The sequence below is a fragment of the Microcaecilia unicolor genome, chromosome 1 (genome assembly GCF_901765095.1).
Source record: "Microcaecilia unicolor chromosome 1, aMicUni1.1, whole genome shotgun sequence".
Classification (NCBI taxonomy): domain Eukaryota; kingdom Metazoa; phylum Chordata; class Amphibia; order Gymnophiona; family Siphonopidae; genus Microcaecilia; species Microcaecilia unicolor.
Window position 1 is genome coordinate 526,337,455 of NC_044031.1, and position 22,814 is coordinate 526,360,268.

At 45.0% G+C, this 22,814-nt stretch overlaps 2 protein-coding genes across 2 annotated transcripts in view; both read right to left on the reverse strand.

Moving 5' to 3' along the window:
- PAG1 (phosphoprotein membrane anchor with glycosphingolipid microdomains 1) overlaps positions 1 to 22,814 on the reverse strand; it is a 142,903-nt gene that overhangs the window by 60,043 nt on the left and 60,046 nt on the right. The gene's annotated exons all lie outside the window — the stretch shown is intronic.
- LOC115459876 (sodium/potassium-transporting ATPase subunit beta-3-like) lies at positions 11,281 to 12,313 on the reverse strand. The gene is given in 2 exon segments (XM_030189694.1): positions 11,281 to 11,700; positions 11,703 to 12,313. Coding segments are annotated over 2 exon segments (840 nt in total). The 5' UTR covers positions 12,123 to 12,313.

Below are 22,814 nucleotides of genomic sequence, written 5' to 3' on the forward strand. Positions count from 1 at the left end.
AAAACAGGGGACAGACAGAACCAGCTTAAATTTGGATGAAAGTACATTAAATCATTATATATGGCTACAAAATGCATTAAAAAGGTCCCATATTCACTTCCTTAAAGAAATAAACAAGCATACTTATAAAACAATATGAGTAAGACCCACAAAAGGTATAAACTGATATCTAATTGCATGCATGCATAAATAATAAATATATAAATACAGTAAAAACTACAAAATTTAATAAAGAAATGATTAAAGGAATACCAACAATTCCATCTCCATATTCAATCCCCGAGGGGTCACTATCTGGAATTTAAAGTCTTTGTTCTGTTCTTAGTAGAACTTTGTCCACATCTCCTCTCTCCCTGCGTCTCATCTAACCCACCCCCACCCTCCTCCTGTGAGATTGTCATTGGAATACTAGTTTCACTTATATATTCTGATATTTGACAACATTTTCTCATTTCTGATCTGAAGAAGAAGAAGGTGTTGCCTTCAAAAGCTAATAAAAATGAATTTAGTCCAATAAAAAAGGTATCATCTTATTTTTGTTTTTTTACTCGTGAATCATTAAAACCATCTTGGTAACAACTATTATCTGATTTCCATTCCTCTAATGCTTTTGCAAGTCACCAACTGCAACAGTCAGGATAGACTATCCTGCCTGATGCGCATACGCTTCCTCCTTAGCTGGAGTGGAGGAGTGGCCTAATGGTTAGTCCAGCGGGTTGCGGACCTGGGGAACCGGATTTGATTCCTGCTGCTGCCTGATGATTGACAGTAGATTGAGATCCTCGGGAACCAGGTTCAATTCTCTGGGCAAGTCACTTAGTCCTCCATTGACCCAAGTACACTATCAATCTCATTTTCAAAAGAGAAGGACGTCCATCTTTTGACATAAATCGGAAGATGGACGTCCATCTCCCAGAGACATCCAAATCGGTATAATCGAAACCTGATTTTGGACGTCTCCAACTGCAGTCCGTCGCAAGGACGTCCAAATTTCAAGGGGGCGTGTCTGAGGCATAGCGAAGGCGGGACTTCGGCGTGCCTAACACTTGGACGTCTTTAGCCCATAATCGAAAAAAACAAGGACGTCCATGACGAACACTTTGTTTTCACCTGGACGTTTTTTTTTATGAATATGGCACAAAAAGGTGCCCGAAATGAACAGATGACCACCGGAGAGAATCGGGGATGACCTCCCGTCACTCCTCCAGTGGTCACTAACCCCCTCTCACCCTCAAAAAACATATTTAAAAATATTTCGTGCCAGCCTCAGATGTCATACTCAGGTCCATGAAAGCGCATGAAGGTCCCAGGAGCAGTTTTAGTTGGTACTGCAGTGCACTTCAGACAGGCGGACCCAGGCCCATACCCCCCTACCTGTTACATTTTTGGATGAGGTCACAAAAGAGAGGGAATACAGTATACAAGAACAACCAAACAATCAAACAAAGCAAACACTGGGCCTTCAGGATTGAGAAAAATGTAGTTCTTTATTTATAATGGAGACCCGACATGGTCCGTGTTTCGGCGTACAAACGCCTGCATCAGGGGTCAAGGGACTCCTATAGGTCAGCAAGATAATAAGTTGACAAAGATGTGGAATAAACAATCAGGTTATATTACCTTATTCTTGTAACTAAGGTTCAACAGTCTGCCACACCCTGAAAAAGAAATGTAGTTGCAAAAACCTCAGAAAGGCGGTATATCAAGTCCCAATTCTCTTTCCCCTTTCCCTTCCATCTTTCCAACCATCCAACAGTGGCTTTGAATTCAGTTAGTCCAAGACTTTCAGCTAGCTGATTAGCTTTCTCCATAAGCAGTGGACCACTGACAGGAAACTGTCTGCTCCTGACTTCAGAAAACCACCGAAGAAGAGCATCTTCTACATCCTCAGCTTTTCCCGCCCGTTTACGTTTCTGGTGTGGATTTGTATTGTTTTGCCAGTCTTCCAGAAGCTGGTCTTTCTGCTTCAAGATATGTGAAATTTGACTGGGACTGACACCATATTCTTTAGCAATAGATGCTTGACTTTGTTTGTTTTCTAATTTTTTAAGAACTTCTATTTGTTCAGCCAGTGTTAAAGTCTTACAGTTGCGCGATGACGATGACCCCAGTGTACACTCTAACAACATTCTTTCGCTTATTCTGCCTGTGGCAGTTAACCAACGAGATTTCAAATTCACCGCCCCTTTGTCACGCACCAATCGGCTTCTATATTCCGTGCGTGCGCTTATGTGGAGTCTTTCCCGCAGAGGAGCGGTCTTAGACCATGCATATAAGTGAATCTTGCACTTATCAGTGGTGCACTAAACTGAAGTTTGTCTCCATAGAAGGTACCGAAGTACGGCATGCAGTTAAAAAGAGCATGCGCTTATCAGACATGCACTTAAATGGAGTGCACTGTGTATATCTATCTATCTATCTATCTCTAATATAATAATTTGCTCCTTGAACGTTCGAATGTGTCTCACTGGGATCGTAACCACCTGCTGACGTCACTGGCCAGCACTAGAACCCTGCTTGCCTGACGTCAGGAGGTGGTTACAATCCCAGTGAGAGATGCGGGAAGCGCGCGACCGGCAAAAAGAAGAGCGGGAGCCGCTTCAGAGCCGCTTCATTGACAGTTGAAGAACAGAGGGAGCGGGCAGAGACGTTCCACACACAATGGCACCGGAAAAAAAAGAAGAAAAGAAGAGCGGGAGCCGCTTCACTGACAGTTCTTGTTCCAGGCCCCCTCCCTCCATCCAATTTTTAAAACTGATCTTCACTCACCACGTCGGCATTACGGCAGCAGCGGTACAACGCACGCAGGCTCGGCCCATCTCTCTGTTTTAGCTCTGGTCCCGCCCTTGCTGAAACAGGAAATGAGGGCGGGACCAGAGCTAAGACACAGAGATGAGCAGAGCCTGCATGCGTTGTACCGCTTCTGCCGTAACGCTGACGTGGTGAGTGAAGATCAGTTTTAAAAATCGGAGGAAGGGGGCCTGGAACTGGAAGGGAGGGACGACGACCCTGGAACTGGGAGGGACCCTGAAACTGGGTGGGTGGGAGGGGGAAGGGACCCTGGAACTGGGAGGGAGGGAGGGGGGGAAAGGACCTGGAATTGGGTGGGTGGGAGGGAGGGAGGGGAGGGGGGGGGGGAAGGACCCTGGAACTCGGAAGGAGGGAGGAGGGCCTGGAACTGAGAGGGAATGGAAATGGGATGGTGGGAGGGGGGCCTGGAACTCGGAGGGGGGAGGTGTGTGAGAATTGCTGCACCATGATGGATGGAGGGGGCAGGGAAGAGATCCTGTATATGGATGAATGCAGGGGAAACAGCATAATTGGTGCACATGGGACACACACTACACTCTCTCACTCACACAGACAGACACACACATTCTGTCTCTCAATCACACACTGTCTCTCTCTGACACATACTCATTCACTCTCTCACACACACTCTCTCCTAACAGTTCCCTTAAAAACACAATTGCCATTAGAGGACAACCTGACAACCTTGCTAGTGCCTGTTTCATTTCTTACAGAAACGGGCCTTTTTTACTAGTATATATATATATATATATATATATATTGTGATAAGGAAGAGGCTATCCTACCCTGGGTAGGCCCCTAGAGGGCGCTGTTGCCCTAAAATGTCCAGGGAGAAGGGCTGGGTGAGTCAAAAAAGGGAGCCAGTAGGGGAGGTATAGCTGGAGGTCGCTAGGACCAGGGAGAGTCCGGGAGGTGGAAACAGGTGCAGCCGGTTAGGGGCTGGGTCCTGTTTGGCCATTAACTACTTAAGACCCCACCTGAGTTGTGAGGGAGGGAGGAGAGCTGGCAGCTGAAGAAGAGAGCTGGTAACTGAAGCCAGGGGATCCCCATGAGAAAGACTGGCTGTGCCCTTTGGCCTGGTGGTAGAACTGTGTGTTCCCAAGAAGGAAGCTGGCTGGGGTAAGAAGGCCCTGGAATATCAAGAATAAGAACTATGTGTTCAAGGAGGGACTGGGGTAAAAGACTGTGTGTCTAAAACAGTGGAGAGGTACTGTGTGTCCCAGAGGAAAAGACTGGGGGTCTAGAGCTGTGAAGAGGGACTGGGGGTCCAAGATGAAGAGACTGTGTGGTTAGAGCTGTGTGCCAGGAAGAAGAACTGTGTGTCCAGGGACTGAGTTAGTACTGAGCCCAAATGGCTGGGTGAGAGGGCTCAGGGGGAAGAAATCTATGGATATTGAACTGTGCCCTTTGGACAAGAAATGAAATGATTAAGCTGGAAGAACTGGTTAAGCTTGTGAAAGTGTTTTAAAGCTAAAAGAAGTGTGGCCCAGAGGCTGGAATAAAGAGGTGTATGAAAATAGCCTGATTGGTGAGACCTGACTATGCTGACTATGTGTGCTTTTTGAGAAGCAGGTCACCCTGAGCAGAAAAGGGTGGGCAGGTTAATTTGCATAAAATCTGCATATTGAGAACCAGCTCACCCTGAGTGAAAGAGGGACCTGGGATCCTGAGGCACACACACACACACACTAGGGGGCAGCCTAATGCAGTGGCACAGGAAAAGCTTGAAGTTGAAAACTAGTGATGCACTGTGACTGTCCTACAGGCTGGTTCCACTGTGAGCAAAGGTGACAGAGGCATGTCACAGTGTATTTGGCGTCTACTCATAATCTGATAAGAAGTGGACTGGAATGAAGATTCCTGCTGGGGAAAAAAGGCCACATAGGGAACACATACCTGGTGCTCCTTATTAAAAATGTACTTTACTCACTCAGTTTAATATGTCACCAGCTGGCAAGCAAACAATTCTAGACTTTTTCACAGTACACTAAGGCAGTAAAAATGACTGCAGTGTTAAGATCCTGTGAGAATGATTTGCAAGCAGTTTTCCCTTGTAATGTCACATAGATGCGATTATGAAATCTAATGAACTGAAGCTACTGCAATTTTGAAGATTCTCTCAGCTAATGAAAAACAAGCCTTCACCCACATGATGTAATGTTTATGTGGTTTAGGTAGGGGCTTACAATTTTGATAAATGCAGATGTCAGCTAGAGTTTTTCACAAAGCCTTTATGTCAGCAGACTAAATTGCAGAAGTCTTATACTGAAGAACTACTGACCCAATATTTAATCATAGTGGCCACCAGTTAAGTAAAATGCCGGCTGCCATGATTAAAATTAAACTGGATATTCAGTGCCAGACACTGGCCCGTGCTGTACATATGGTGTCAGGAGTGACCCAGAAGTGTTATCCCCTTTATTCTATAAAAATTGGGTGCCCAACTTTACCCATTTTATAGAATAAGGTCAGTTGCGCAAGCAAACTTAATTTAATAATTGGCTATTCACTGAAGATAACAAAAGGAGAGGGAAACCAAAGCACGCAATACAAAGCAACACAAGAAAAAGCACCAAGAGCCTCCAGAACTGGAATAGCAATTATTTAATGCAAGAGCCAGCACAGGCTATGTTTCGGCAACTGCGCCTGCACCAGGGGGCTGCAATATACATTGGGTAAAATGCTAACCAGAAAGTCACTCTCAGGGCCTCAATACTGCAGCTATTCAATCCACCAAAAAGAGAGCATGGTTTGACATTCAGCCTATGTCTGGTCTTGTTTTAAAGAATTGCTATCCCAATTCTAGAAGCCCTTGGTGCTGTTTTGAGTTAACAGTCGATTATTGGCTTAAATTGGTGTTAACTGGACCAACTGGCAGTTGCGTGTACAACTAATCTTAGTTGCTATTCTAGAAGCTACATGTGCAATTTCTGTTGCATGCATCTTTTAGGGAGGCGTGGCTGTGGGAGGGGCATGGATGGGTCACACAAATTATAGAACACTAGGGGTTACTCGCTTTACTACCAACAGTTAGGCGCAAGCACACACATCAGCCTTTGATATGGAATAAGTGCTCATGCCTAAAGTTGGGTACAAAACTGAAAACCTATGCTAGAACTGCTGTCATAGAATTCACGTTCAGCGTGCGTCATCCCAGCACCTACGTTTTAGCACCATTTATTGAATTTACCCCATAGGTTCGTGTCTATATTCTGACTGCTAACTAGAAAGCAAACCGGATAAATTTAGTACAGCCTTTCCATTAAACAGGATGTTGAAAGTCATTCATCCTATTTTTGATTAACATTGGAGTTTTACGTTCAAGGCTTTTTAAAATTTTATTATTTCAAAACAATACTAAAATTCAACGGTGGGCTGTGTTTGAACTGCAGGCTGCACAATGCCCACCCTGGTCTACTGGGATCTATCAACCTTATCCTCAGTTTTCACGTCTGTCATCCAAGGCTGCAAATATAATATTCCTCTTTAGAATCAGAAGATGATGAAATACTTTTTCATAGGTAAAATCCATAACAATTGATTTATAAATTGCACAATATGACATGGCCCCCCACAATTTACATTACCTCATCTACAGTTGGTAAGAAACCAAGGGCCCAATGCACAAAGCTTACCGAGCTTGCAACGTTTGCTTTAGACTGGTTGTAGCCAATTTAAAGCAAACGTTATGTAGCATCTAATGCACAAAGGGGTTTTCCGTGATGGAAACTGTGGGGCTGACACCCTCTTCTCCCAGCCTCTGCTTGCCGATCACCCCACATTTAACAGCAAACAGTGCTAAGTGGAGTTGTTAAAAAGGCCTGGCAGACCATGATATGACGACTTCACTGATCCTTCATCCTCCTATTCAGCTTCTGAGGCAGAGCAGGCAGACAGGGAGTTGCTGATTAAAGCATGACTTGGTTCAGATTCTGAGGCAAACAGACGGCATGCACAGAGTTGCTGATTTCCTGCATGGCTCTGTTTATCTTCCACGGTGTGAGGAACCCCTGAGGGTCAGAGAAGAAGAGCTCCAGGAGAGGAGCAAGATGGGTAGGTTTCATACCCGAGATTCCAACTACAAGTCCCAGGATCCTAGGGGCTGGGAAGCCACGCCCCCATGGAGGCATAGTTTCCCAAGAGCCGGAGAAGGGAGGAGGACTACAGTTCCCAAGAACCCCTGCAAAGCCCTGGGGGCAAGCAAAGGGAGCAGCAAGGGAACTACAAGTCCTAGGATCCCGAGGGAGAGGAGGGGGATTGGTTGAGGAGAAATAATCAGGAGGGAGAGGACCAGCTGGGGACCATAAAGGGAGAGGAGCCCATGGATGGGAGGGGGAAAAAGAGGTTGGAGAGGAGATCCAAGCCCAAGATGACTGGGGAAGTGAGCCCATGGAGATTGCTGCTCTAGCTCAGGTACAAGGGAAGAAGTTGAAAGGCTTCATAACAAACCTTCTTCAAGGCTGGGGAAAGCGGAAAAGTTAAGCAGCTGTTCCACTCAAGGGGGAGAGAGGTGCCGTTCTGTAAAGCAGTGAATGATTTCAGCTGTGGCCAGAAGTCAGACCCGGCTGGAGAAACAGGTAGTGACTTGAACTGTGTCCAGGAACCTGGCCATGCTGGGGAAACAGTGAGTGATTTGGACTATGTCCAGAAGTCATGCCATACTGGGGAGGCAGTGAGTGATTTAAACTGTGTCCAGAAGTCATGCCATGCTGAGGAAACAGTGAGTGATTTAAACTGTGTTCAGAACACTGCCATGCTGGTGAAGCAGTGAGTGACTTGAACTGTGTTCAGAACACTGCCATGCTGGTGAAACCGTGAGTGATTTAAAACTGTGTCCAGGAATCAGGTCATGCTGGGGAAGCAGTGAATGATTTAAACTGTATCCAGAAACTGTGGCCGGTGGGGGGAAGGAACAAGGGGTGATATGTGCTGTAACCAAGGACTATGTCTGAAAGAGGAAATGTCTTGGCCTTGCTGATGGAATAAAGTGGTTTTAAGCAATTTTTGGAGTCTGCTTCTGGGAGTGCTGTGTCCAGGGAAGGGCCCTTTCAGGGTCAGCCGAGTTCATACCTGCAGGAAGGCTTGAAGGTGGTGGCCTGCTGACAGCGGCTCACAACAGGCACAGCAGTGCCAATCAAATACTTCATGAATCAAATTAAAGTAACAATGGGCAGTTTCTAATATAACAAGCCAAAGCCCTAGTTGCATTTATCAAAACTCAAACTATAGAACCATCAGCAGCAACTCGTTTCACACAGGCAATCAAACACTTCGGCAGAGCTCTGTTTTGCCTTCACAGATAGCAGGCACAGCGGTACCGAATCAATGGTTGCTTCTAAAAGTCCAGCAGCAAAATGTGTAGGCACCCAAGTCGCAAATAGTGACCGATGCATGCCATCCCCTTTGCGCATCCGTTGTTTTTGCTACTCGGTAAGTTCTTCCGCGGCTGCCATATTTAACGGCAACCTTTGTGCATCGGCCCCCAAGTCTATTTCTATGTCTGAGTTTTCTATGTTGCAACTACACCACATGACTTTTATAATTTCTAGGTACTTCTTGAGTAGAGAGGTGTGGTAGCCGTGTTAGTCCACTTTTCAATAGAAATAAAACAAAATAAAACATGAAAAAGAAAATAAGATGATACCTTTTTTATTGGACATAACTTAATACACCAAACTGACACAGTGGCTATGTTTCGGCACCTAAAGTGCCTGCCTCAGGAGTCTGGAATAATGGTGTATAGAAATGGGCTGGACCCCAGCATACAACGTGTAATGCAGTATCTAGGAAGACATTGTTTGTGCTGGAAAAAGTGAATGCATTCTCAAATGAGAGTATTCTTCGGATTCTTTAGGCGCCAAAACACAGCTTCTGCGTTGAGTCATTTTGGTGCAGTGGCGTTCCTAGGGGGGCTGACACCCGGGGCGGATCGCAGATGTGCCCCGCCCCCCCGGATGCAGTGCGACCCCCCCCAAAGAAAGGACACCCCCCGCGAAAGAACCCCCCCCGGGTGCACGCCGCTTGGGGGGGGTGCCGCGCGCCTGCCCTTCGTTCGTTCCATGCTCTCTCTGCCCCGGAACAGGTTTGTTCCGGGGCAGAGAGAGCATGGAACGAACGAAGGGCAGGCGCGCGGCACCCCCCCAGCGGCGTGCACCCGGGGCTGACCGCACCCACCTCCCCCCTAGGAACGCCACTGTTTTGGTGTATTTTCAATAAATATCATTTGCAAGATCCATCACATCGCCTTTGGTTCTTGGAGGTGCCACCCCTGCCCCACTCTTTGTTTTTTCTCATAAAGATGGTCTTAGCATGCAGGAAAAACCTGTGCAAGAGTGCGCTAAAGCCACTTTCTACAGCAGCTTTGGAAAAGTGGCCTTACATTTTTTAAAATAAGCGAATACCAAAACTAGTTTGCAGTAAAAATCACAACCCAGAAATCGAAGCTCACAGGAGCCTCCTGCATTTTGAAACAGCTATGTTAGGTTGGCTGGCCGCATCTCATCAAATGATGAACTTCTATTATAGCCAAAAACTACATGTTGATTTTATCTTTGATGACACCCCTCCCCCCACTGCCACCAGCAGCAGGTGTTCTCTGAAACCACAATGTGTAAAACTTGAAAGTGTGTGGGAAGGCCAGCCTCGGCACATACTTCTTATTTCTATGACAAAGGCCATGGTTGGATCACTGTCAATGCTCTGTATTACTAATTGCAATGCTGTGATTTACACTTCTTTTTTTTTTTTAAGAACTATAATTACATAGCAGAACCAGTTCCCATGACTTACTACTGATTATGTGTACCTATGGCACAGGGCCAGGCTGGTGGCTCTGTGGGAATGCTGTGCAGTACAATGTGGAGGGTCTCCAGTTCAATTCAAACCCCTGGGTCAGCTAGGGATTGGGATGCTTCAGACACAGCAATCATAGCTCTACTGAGTGATAGAGCTGTGAGCACATATAGATACAACCCTTTTTGGGGGTGTTATTGGGGTATCTGACAGCATAATTTCTAATAGGAATAGGTTGCACCACTGCCACCACTTATGTCAGCCGATCACCCTTCCACACCTGGGCCAGGGCTGACCCTGCTTAGCCGGGTTGTTCCAACTACGACTCCTGCTCCGTCTGCCCCAGGCAACTCTCTGTTCCGATGTCCACCTCCGTATCGTCCTTTCATTCAGTCATACCTCAAGGTGGTTTTTATGAATAGTATTCTCCCAAAGGATGACCAAAGACTTCAGTCATATCTTAAAAGAATTCCTCTTTTATTTTCACACAACACAGTTCATCTTTCTTGCAATACATGATGCTATTTCCTCCTTCAACATTAACCCTTGTTAATGTTCACAGGGTTACACAAGGATTCCTTCTTTGAATTGCAGCATAAAGTTCACATTTCAATCATTAACCCTCGTTAATATCCACTGGGTTACTCCAAGGATTCCTTCCTTGTCTTGCAACATAAAGCTCACAGCAATTCAATGTTACCTTCCTTTTCTCCACCTAGCCGGCAGTTTCACTCTCTCTTCTGCCTCAATCCCTGGGTTACTTTCTGCCACAGCCTCTTCCCCAACTGTCTCAATTCATCTCTTCCAATACCACTCGGTTTAGGAAAGACTGCAGCCAGCAAACCTCTCACCCAGGGCCGGTCTTAGCAAGTGCGGGGCCCTGTGCAGACCAATTTGGTGGGGCCCCATCCTAGCCCCGCCCCATTGATTATAAAATTTTTAGAACATCTTTTATTTATGAAATTTCAAATAAAGACAAATGATGCTAAATTTGTACAGAAAAACTGATTGAAATAATAAGCACAATGCTATCATGAAACCCCCGCTCCCCAGAAATTATTCAGTTCAAGTCCACTACAATTAGTAGTTCCAATTCTCATAACCCCTGGGGGTCAGAGGTGCGGACACACAATCTCTCCACTGCAACACACTATACACAAACTTGTGCAAAAACACACTCATAACCTTACCAAACCATAACAGCACTAATTCCAAGGACAGGACGAGCTACAACCTTATGTGTGGAAAGGCAGAACTGTCATTACACCAGGCTCTAAAACACCATTCACTACCTCGTGAAAAAAACAAAACAAAAAGGGCTGCAAATACTACACGCTGGCAGGATACTGCACCTTGATCACACATGAAAAACACATGACACAACAGTTATGAAGGCAAAATACTGAACTGGAAAGTTACCGCAAGAAATCAGACTCAGCATGCAGCGATACTAGAAAAATTGAAACTTACATGCAAAATATCACAGATGCACATTTCCAAAAGCTGACATATTCCAATTAATAAATTCTGAATAAAATACTTTTTTCTACCTTTGTTGTCTGATCATTTAGTTTTTCTATTCGCTTTGGTCCCAGTGTCTTCTGTTTTATGCAGTGTCTTCTTTTCATTTGATATTTTTTCTCTCACCATGTCCACCATCCTCCGGTGTCCTGTCTACTATTCTCCCTTCCCCTCCATCCATGTTACTCGTCCCAAGAATTTATCCCGATCATCGTCAATTTTTAAATTACGAGACCCATGGATCTTGCATTCAAATTGTATTTCTTCCTTGGTAGCACTGCTGATAATTATTTTAACAGCAACTAAAGGCTGTACATAGGTGGCTTGAACCTTTTTCCCATAATATGGAAAGTACATTAAGTCAATTTTTCCATAATCTGGAAAATATAGCAGTTGCACTCCATTGTCTTTCTTAGAAGTACAATTTATGGATGGATTTCCTTCAGGCTTTAATCCAATAATTCTGTTCATTTTCACAATTACACATGGGGTTCCGTTAGAATAGCCATACGAAGTATCTTCAGTGCCAGAACACTGGCCAAGCATGGTTCGATTAAACTGACATGCCTTTTTTTTTTAGATTCATCATCCTCTCTGTAAAGCCCTGGGGTACATAATACATTTTTGGCTCCCTGTATCGAATCATTATATGGCTGCAGGAATGAGTCAAGGGCTTTACTATACTTGTCATATGGACTAGAAACAGATGTACGAAAAACAATGTCCAGGCCTGAATCTGATTTTGGTGAAATCATAAGACCTGGAGAAGGAACTCTATCACGATACTTTGGAAAATTATCATCCAGTGTCTGAAGCATGACCCACATAGTGAAGGTAAAGAGTCCAGCTAGGAAGCCATAGAACACCAAGTAGAAGAGCAGGATTAAAGCCCAGCTTTTGGCCGTCCGCCCCAGGACCTCTCCGCTCCGCGGGTTGTAAATGAACTGCTTCCAGTCGGGGAGAGTCTGGCCGAATGTTTTGCTCTCCTCTTTGGCCATGGCGGGCTCACTAGTGTTGGCGCTCTTCCCTTACAGACGGCGGCACAGCTCTTTCTCAGTCGAAGTACTATTCTTGTCTATGATTACCGTTATTGTTTTGCCAAATTTTATTTGTGCATGTGTGTGTACTGAGGGGGTAGGGGAATGTTGCCGGCCGGTGTCCGTACGAAGAAGCGTGGAAGAGCTGTGCAAGGGAGCATCGGCTACTTTCACCCTAGTCCACTCATCTGCTACCGCAGCTTCGCTGCAGACAGTACGCAACCCGAACCCCCTCTTCTCTTTTTTTAAAGTTACATTTGTACCCCACGCTTTCCAACTCATGGCAGGCTCAGATCTTCAGTATTTAAATTTACCTCCGTTGCAGGCAGCGTCAGTGAAACGCTGTCTGACGTCCCACCTGTCTTCCCTTCGCTCGTTCGTTCTCTCAGTGCCCCGCCTTCTTCTGACATCATTTCCTTGGGGCGGGACACTGAGAGGGAACGAACGAGCGAAGGGAAGACTGGTGGGACGTCACGTCAGACAGCGTTTTCACTGACGCTGCCTGCAACGGAGGTACATTTATACTGCCGGGAATTGGGAGCGAAGGAGGCTGACTGAGGCGCGTCACGCGGGGCCCTATGCGGCCGCCTCGGTCGCCTCGGCCTAAGACCGGCCCTGCTCTCACCTTGGCTCCTCTAGACTGAGCCCAAGCAGACACCTCCATTCCTTCCTCCTCCCTCTCCCCGACTCTTCCACTTTATCCCATTCCATCACCACCTCCTCCCACTCAAGCTCCCCAGCTGTTCATCATTACCCTGATTGGAACTCATCTCCCAATCCTGCTCCTCCTCCCCCACTGCTTGCTCGTACTGTTTTGGGTCAGATGCATTATGGGGTCGGTAGTTCCTAGTCTTATCCCTTCCTTCCCCTACTCTTTTACCCACCAGGGGGCGAGCTTCCTGCTCAAACAGGACATGTGCTTGCCTCCTCCGCTCTTTCTTGGGTCACTCTCGCTTTCCTTGTGACCGTCCTCTCAGTAACCCCCCACAGTAGATATAGTTTGGGTTCTTCTTTCCCACATGCATCACTTTGCACTTGCTCACATTAAACATCATCTGCCATTTGGATGCCCAGTTTCCCAGTCTCGTAAGGTCCTCTTGTATTTTTCATAATCCTCTTGCGATTTAACAACTTTGAATAACTTTGTGTCGTCAGCAAATGTAATTACTTTACTAGTTACTCCCATCTCTAGATCATTTATAACTATGTTAAAAAGCAGCAGTCCTAGCACAGACCCCTGGGGAACCCCACTATCTAACCTTCTCCATTGAGAATACTGACCATTTAACCCTACTCTCTGTTTTCTTTTTTTTTTTTTTAGCCAGTTTTTAATCCACAATAGGACACTACCTCCTATCCCATGACTCTCCAATGTCCTCTGGAGTCTTTCATGAGGTACTTTGTCAAATGCCTTTTGAAAATCCAGATACACAATATCACCCAGCTCACCTTTATCCACATGTTTGTTCACTCCTTCAAAGAAAAGTACTATACTGGTGAGGCAAGATTTCCCTTCACTAAATCCATGTTGGCTTTGTCTCATTAATCCAAGCTTTTGAATATGCTCTGTAATTTTGTTCTTTACAATAGTCTCTACCATTTTGCCTGGCACCAACGTCAGACTCACTGGTTTATAATTTCCCGGATCACCTCTAGAACCTTTTAAAAAAATCGGCATTACATTGGCCACCCTCCAATCTTCCGGTACCATGCATGATTTTAAAGATAAATTACATATTACTAACAATAGTGCCACAAGTTCATTTTTCATTTCTATCAGTACTCTGGGATGAATACCATCCGATCCAGGCAATTTGCTACTCTTCAATTTGTCAAATTGCACCAGTACATCTTCCCGGTTTATAGAGATTTCATTTAGAAGTTTTTCTGACTCTTAGCTTTAAATACCATTTCTGGCACTGGTACCTCTCCCAAAGAGTGGAGGAGTGGCCTTGTGGTTAGGGTGGTGGACTTTGGTCCTGAGGAACTGAGTTCAATTCCCACTTCAGGTACAAGCAGCTCCTTGTGACTCTGGGCAAGTCACTTAACCCTCCATTGCCCCAGGTACAAATAAGTACCTGTATACAATATGTAAGCAGCATTGAGCCTGCCATGAGTGGGAAAGCACAGGGTACAAAAATAAATAAAATAAATCTTCCTCAGTGATGACCAAGGCAAAAAATTAATTTAATCTCTCCACTATGGCTTTGTCTCCCCTGCGTGCCCCTGTTACCCCTCAGTCATCTAGCGGTCCAACTGATTCTTTTGCCTGTTTCTTGCTTTTAATATACTTTAAAAAAATTTTTACTATGTGTTTTTTACTCCAATGCAATCTTTTTTTTACCTTCCATATCAGCACTTTGCATCTGACTTACCATTCCTTATGCTGTTTCTTATTATATTCAGTCGGGTCCTTCTTCCAGTTTCTGAAGGATTTTCTTTTAACTCTAATAGCTTCCTTCACCTCACTTTTTAACCATGCCGGCTGTCGTTTGGCCTTCCTTCCTCCTTTTTTAATACATGGAATACATTTGGCCTGGGCTTCCAGGATGGTGTTTTTGAACAGCATCCATGCCTGATGTAAATTTTTGACCTTCGCAGCTGCTCCTCTAAGTTTTTTTTCACCGTTATTTTCATTTTATCACAACCTCCTTTTTGAAAGTTAAATGCTAACATATTGGATTTCCTGTGTGTACTTAATCCACAGCCAATATCAAATCCAGTCATATTATGATCACTGTTATCAAGCGGCCCAGTTTTAAATCCTCTTGTTGGCTCCTTTACCTGCTGCTCCATAAAGCAACCCTTGATTTTGTCAAGTAATTGTACCTTTCTAGTATGCCCTGATGTTACATTTACCCAGTCAATAATGGGGTAATTGAAATCACCCATTATTATTGTGTTCCTCAGTTTGTAAGCCTCCCTAATTTCTGATAATTTATTTGTAGCATTTGTATCCCACATTTTCCCACCGATTTGCAGGCTCAGTGTGGCTTACGTTTGCCATAATGGCGATTGCCATTTCCAGGTAACAGAATTACAGTTGGTGTTGCGTTAAGGTGCATACATACATGGTAACATACATGGAATATAGCATATATGGAACAGATCCTGGTGTATATGTATATCATGTGTATACATATATGGTGAAACAGAATACATTATGGTATCGCATGAAGGTACCTAAGTAATACACTGGGTTGTAACATACATTAGGTCATCGAATATAGAGAGACCCTATTCGAACTCAGGTTTAATGGGTAATGCTTGATCATTAATAGAACAGGGTTAATCAATCATGTGGTAAGGTTCCGGTTTTGTGTAGATCGTATTTAGTGTTATTGTTTAGTATTTAAGATGGATGTTTATGGTATGCCTTCTTGAAGAGATCTGTTTTCAGTAACATCTCTACATCTGTCTGTTCATCCTCGCCACGTGGACAGTAGTACATACCTATCACTATCCTTTTCCCCTTTACATATGGAATTTCAATTCATGGGGATTCCAAGATGTGTTTTGTGTCCTGCAGACTTTTCAATCTATTTGATTCAAGGCCCTCCTTAACATACAGTTCTACCCCTCCACCAGTTTGATCCACCCTATCACTACGGTATAATTTGCTCCCTGGTATGACAGCATCCCATTAGTTATCCTCCCTCCATCAGAGATGCCTATTATATCTAATGTTTCATTTACTGCAATATATTCTAATTCTCCCATCTTATTTCTTAGGCTTCTGGTATTTGCATATAGACATTTCAAACTATGTTTGTTTGTTCCTGTTTACATCTTGCTCAGCAATTGACAGTGATAATTTGCAATCTTTTGTCTGCTTTTTATTTAAAGTAGTCTGATCTACTATGATCTCTATTGCAACCTCGCTGTCAGGATACCCTATCTTCCCTGATCTGGTGATATCTTTGAAAGATACCTTGTTCCAAACAATGCGCTTTTGAAAGACTCTCGGCCTTCCCCCAGTTTCAAGTTTAAAAGCTGCTCTATCTCCTTTTAAATGCCAATGCCAGCAGCCTGGTCCCACCCTGGTTAAGGTGGAGCCCTTCCCCAGAATGTTGCCCAGTTCATTACAAACATAAAACCCTCCTCCCTGCACCATCACCTCATCCACGCATTGAGACTCCGGAGCTCTGCTTGTCTCTTGGGCCCTGTGCGTGGAATGTGGAGCACTTCTGAAAATGCTTCCTTAGAGGTTCTGGATTTGAGTTTTCTACCCAATAGCCTGAATTTGGTTTCCAGAATCTCTCTCCCACATTTTCCTATGTCATTGGTACCCACATGTACCAAAACAGCTGACTCCTCCCCAGCACTATCTAAAATCCTATGTAGGTGATGCGAGAGGTCCATCACCTTCGCTGAGACCACTTTGTTGGTGCACAGAGGTATTTCCTGTGATCCCAGGTTATGTTGATAGCCCCTTTTTGTACCAGAACCAGAAGAGGAGGAGTGGCCTAGTGGTTAGGGTGGTGGATGTTGGTCCTGAGGAACTGAGTTCAATTCCCACTTCAGGCACAGGTAGCTCCTTGTGACTCTGGGCAAGTCACTTAACCCTCCATTGCCCCGTGTCAGCCATATTGAGCCTGCCATGAGTGGGAAAGCACAGGGTACAAATGTAACAAAAAATAATGAAACAATACAGTGGTGGAAATAAGTATTTGATCCCTTGCTGATTTTGTAAGTTTGCCCACTGACAAAGACATGAGCAGCCCATAATTGAAGGGTAGGTTATTGGTAACAGTGAGAGATAGCACATCACAAATTAAATCCGGAAAATCACATTGTGGAAAGTATATGAATTTATTTGCATTCTGCAGAGGGAAATAAGTATTTAATCCCTCTGGCAAACAAGACCTAATACTTGGTGGCAAAACCCTTGTTGGCAAGCACAGCGGTCAGACGTCTTCTGTAGTTGATGATGAGGTTTGCACACATGTCAGGAGGAATTTTGGTCCACTCCTCTTTGCAGATCATCTCTAAATCATTAAGAGTTCTGGGCTGTCGCTTGGCAACTCGCAGCTTCAGCTCCCTCCATAAGTTTTCAATGGGATTAAGGTCTGGTGACTGGCTAGGCCACTCCATGACCCTAATGTGCTTCTTCCTGAGCCACTCCTTTGTTGCCTTGGCTGTATGTTTTGGGTCATTGTCGTGCTGGAAGACCCAGCCACGACCCATTTTTAAGGCCCTGGCGGAGGGAAGGAGGTTGTCACTCAGAATTGTACGGTACATGGCCCCATCCATTCTCCCATTGATGCGGTGAAGTAGTCCTGTGCCCTTAGCAGAGAAACACCCCCAAAACATAACATTTCCACCTCCATGCTTGACAGTGGGGACGGTGTTCTTTGGGTCATAGGCAGCATTTCTCTTCCTCCAAACACGGCGAGTTGAGTTCATGCCAAAGAGCTCAATTTTTGTCTCATCTGACCACAGCACCTTCTCCCAATCACTCTCGGCATCATCCAGGTGTTCACTGGCAAACTTCAGACGGGCCGTCACATGTGCCTTCCGGAGCAGGGGGACCTTGCGGGCACTGCAGGATTGCAATCCGTTATGTCGTAATGTGTTACCAATGGTTTTCGTGGTGACAGTGGTCCCAGCTGCCTTGAGATCATTGACAAGTTCCCCCCTTGTAGTTGTAGGCTGATTTCTAACCTTCCTCATGATCAAGGATACCCCACGAGGTGAGATTTTGCGTGGAGCCCCAGATCTTTGTCGATTGACAGTCATTTTGTACTTCTTCCATTTTCTTACTATGGCACCAACAGTTGTCTCCTTCTCGCCCAGCGTCTTACTGATGGTTTTGTAGCCCATTCCAGCCTTGTGCAGGTGTATGATCTTGTCCCTGACATCCTTAGACAGCTCCTTGCTCTTGGCCATTTTGTAGAGGTTAGAGTCTGACTGATTCACTGAGTCTGTGGACAGGTGTCTTTCATACAGGTGACCATTGCCGACAGCTGTCTGTCATGCAGGTAACGAGTTGATTTGGAGCATCTACCTGGTCTGTAGGGGCCAGATCTCTTACTGGTTGGTGGGGGATCAAATACTTATTTCCCTCTGCAGAATGCAAATAAATTCATATACTTTCCACAATGTGATTTTCCGGATTTAATTTGTGATGTGCTATCTCTCACTGTTACCAATAACCTACCCTTCAATTATGGGCTGCTCATGTCTTTGTCAGTGGGCAAACTTACAAAATCAGCAAGGGATCAAATACTTATTTCCACCACTGTATTTGCTTTCTCTGTACTTTTTCTTGTAAAGAGCATTCATGACATCATAAGACTGCTGAGGCAGGCACTTAGGTGCTGAAACACAGCTGCTGTGTCGAGTCGTTTGATGTTTTGCAATAAAGACATAATTTCATAGACCTCTTCCTTGTGGTTTGGAAAGAGCCTGTCCCCCTACTCTTCTTCTGTTTGTTTGACTTGCATAGGGATCAAGCGCATCTCCACTTTACGAGGTTACTTCCTTTTTTCCACCACCTTCGCACCAGGCAGGCAAGTGACTAGGTGATCCTCATGTCCACCAGCCACCCAGCTGGGTGGCTGGTGGACATGAGGATCACCAACTACAACAGCCATCCTAACCCTTCCTTTCTGGGCAGGAGCTCCTGGAGACACATCCTTGGTGCGAGAGGATATAGCATCTCCTGGTGGGCTGGTCCTGGCTACAGGATTACTTTCAGCTTTACCAGGGTGATGCTGTCCTTTTAGAATACCTCTCTCCTCCAAGGCAGCACAGGGGCTGCCAGACTGGAGGTGGGACTTCTCTACAATGTCCCTGTAGGCCTATGTACAGTTGATTTTCTCTCTGACACCACACTGAAGGAGTCACCTTGTCAAGAAGCCGGGGTTTCATAAACAATGTGCAATTTGCCAGCCTCAGCGTCTCTTCAGCTGCAAGGGTAATTCTGGCCATGACTGTTCTGGCCATGACGTTGATGCTAATAACAACCTTGTTATTCTAGCACATCAGGACCCTTGTCAGTAGTCTTCATCTATATGCAAGGTCGCAGCTTCAGCAAATAATAGGCTTTATATTGAAAGATGGAATAAGCTTGAGTCTGCATTTTTGAAGTCAGGTTATTAATGCTGCATAGTGCCATGTATTATAATCCAATATATCTTTATTATATAGGAGCACATATAGCGCTTCATAGTGCTTGTTTTGCTCCTACAGAGCCATAATCATGGCCTAAAAGTGACCCCTAATGACCAGATTCAGGTTCATATTTGCAGGTGTTCAGAACATGCCCTGGTGCATGCCCCTGGCTCAGTACTTCAAATCCTTACTCAAAGCCCACCTCTTCAATGTTGCTTTCGGCACCTAACCTTTATACCTTTCAGGAAATCCTGACTGCCCCAATCTGATGACCCCTACTTGACTGTTTGTACATTTGTCCATTAGATTGTAAGCTCTTTGAGCAGGGACTGTCCTTCTATGTTAAATTGTACAGCACTGCGTAACCCTAGTAGCGCTTTAGAAATGTCAAATAGTAGTAGTAGTACTGTCATGGTGATCACAAAACTAGCTATACTGTTGGGGTGGGGGAGAAAAAAGTAATACGAAAGGGCTAAAATCCCTGAATAGTAGTGAAAAACAGCTCTTTCCCCAGATCCCAGCCCTGCTTTCAATTTAGCTGAATGTACATGGGGCAGGAGGAAACAGCCATGCCAAAAAACAAAACTATGGCTTCTTCACAAGGTGTGGCATAGCGATACTGGTATTGTTTGCCTTGGCAGCTTGTAAATCTGAGACACAATACTCTGTTTTCCTAACAGATACATAAGTGCACCACTAACAAGTATCAAATATGCTGTACATAAACATATGCACAGTTCAATACCATATTTCACCCTGCTCTCTCCCCTAAAACAAACACTAATATACAGGCCAATATACTTCTGTAATATCAAGTTTCAAAATGCCAATAGAAAAGTTTTACCTCACTGCACGCCAAGCAAAGTCCAGTACTATGAAAAAAATAAAAATACCTTAACCTGTTTCCTGAATGAAAATAATTCCACTCCTCTTGAATCTCACAGGGTAAGCTGTTTCATAAAATCAGAGACACAACCAAACATGATCTTAGGTCCTCTCCAGAAGTAAATGGTAGCTTTTATATATGTAGAGAGGCCCAGACATGTAAATGGCATTACACAACAAGGGACATTTACATGCAGGGAGGCTTTCTTTGTGTAGATTGAAAGGGGTTTTTAAAAAATTATTTTATTTTATTATATATCACCTGAAGGCCGATGTTGCAGTATACGTTCAGACACAATAGGTCCCTGGAGCGCTCACAATCTGATGGGCAGATGATCGAAAGCCCCGCTCTTTTCCAAACAGCGCTCTAAAAATAGCGCTGGAACAGTGCAGGCTTTACTGCCCCTATGATCAGAGGTAATAGCCTGCAAATTTAAGCACACTATTCTCTCTGATCATAGGGTAGAAGTGCAGCAGGATCGTGCCTGAGCGCCTCTCACACTTGTTTTGACAGGTTTAGGCTGGCAAAAGCCCAGACCTGTCAAACACAGGTGCTGGAAGTCCATGGGACCAACAGACCTCAAGTACCTCCACCCTGAGCCAAAAGAAACTGGGACTGAGGTCCGGTCCCCCTGACCCCCCCAACACAAGTTCAAGGGGGCTGAAGATGCGGTGGGTCTCCAGCCCCCCTAACCCCTCTTAGCATCCCCTCAAATATCCCTGGTGGTCCAGTGGGCCATGGGTCAATCCCCCCCACCTGGTGGTCTAGCGGCCCTTCCCCGCCCCACTACATTTGTTGGAGGAGGGAGGTGGCATCCCTCCTCTTATATCAGTGCCTCAAAAATGGCAGCACCCAGCCTTGCCCAGTGCATCCTGGGATGCGCTGGGCAGGGCTTCACACCATATAAGGGAGTTTCTCCCTTATACAGTGTGAAGCCCTGCTCAGTGCATCCTAGCATGTACTGGGCAGGGTGCCACCATTTTCGAGGCGGCGCCGATGGAAGAGGAGAGAAGCCACCTCCCTCCTCCAATGAAGGTAGGGGGTATGAAGAGAGACCCGACACGGGCCGTGTTTCGGTGCTGCCGCACCTGCGTCAGGGGTCACACCAATGACAATGGAGGCTTCAATAGACAAATTCTTTCCGAAATTTTGTATAATATATTCCTCCAGCTGCAGCTCCAGAGTCTCCAACAGCCATCATATACCTCACACTAAACTACGACTTGCCTCGTAGTTTAGTGTGAGGTATATGACGGCTGTCGGAGACTCTGGAGCTGCAGCTGGAGGAATATATTATACAAAATTTCGGAAAGAATTTGTCTATTGAAGCCTCCTTTGTCATTGGTGTGACCCCTGACGCAGGTGCGGCAGCACCGAAACACGGCCCGTGTCGGGTCTCTCTTCAATCAAAGTTCACCATTAAAGAATTATTTTAATGAAAAAACTGTGTTCCTTCCCGTTTTTAAAGGCCCTTTGTGCTCTTCTTTTTTGTTCGGTCTTTTTGTACTTGGTTCCCTCTCTTTGTTACACTAGCGTTTCTAGTGACCAGCATTGAATATCCTGTTTATTTTGGCCAGTTCAAGCTTAACCGGCTAAGTTAATATTCAGAGATAGCCAGTTAAGTTTAAACCGGCCTAAGATACTCCAGCTATTTAAGCGGTCCGATGTGGCCACTTACAATAGCCAGTTATGTGCTGAATATTTGGGGATAGCCGACTATAATGTGCGATTTAGCCAGTTATCTCCAGGCTGCGAACTAGGAATATTCAGCAGGGGATAACCAGTTATCCCCCACTGAATATCGCTGGATAGCCGGTTAAATGCTATTTAACTAGCCAGGTGCCATTCCTGGCAAATTGTTTTGAATACCTCAGTTTTGCCACCGTTAAGTAGCGGGGGAGGGTCGGCGGTGGGGGGGGGGGGGGTCGGTGGCTGGGGGAGGCGGGCTAAAATGTGCCCCCCTCACCTTGGGCTCTGGACCCCCTCCTGCCGAGGTCTGGCTACGCCCCTGGGTCAATATGTGGAGGAGTAGCCTAGTGGTTAGAGCACTTTGCTTGCAATCCAGAGGTGGCCAGTTCAAATCCCACTGCTGCTCCTTGTGATCTTGGGCAAGTCACTTAACTCTCCATTGCCTCAGGTACAAACCTAGATTGTGAGTCCTCCAGGGACAGGGAAATACCCAGTGCACCTGAATGTAACTCACCTTGAGTTACTACAGAAAAAGGTGTGAGCAAATCTAAAATTACTAGTAAAAATTACATATGGTATATATACCTGTTCTTGATTTATCCTTACAACAGAATCAAAAAGTGCCCACTTTATTTATATATTTAGTAATCAGAATGTTATATATAATGTACTATTATGTGTTTGATTGCTGTTATACTTATTTACACATATATGGTATCTTCAGACCATCAGAGGTGGTACTCCGTTAGCTGGCGGTACACCATTAGCAGTTCACATTTGGTGAATATTTCCCACCTTTTCTCATCATCGGTCTTTGGTATAAAATATCTATGTGTATTTGTACTATATTTTCTTTATATAATTTTTTTTTATTCAGTTTCTTCTACCGTTTACTACTAAGACAAAAATGTCATCTTTACTTAGTTTTTAAATGATCTTGATGTCTTGTCAGACTTCAACAG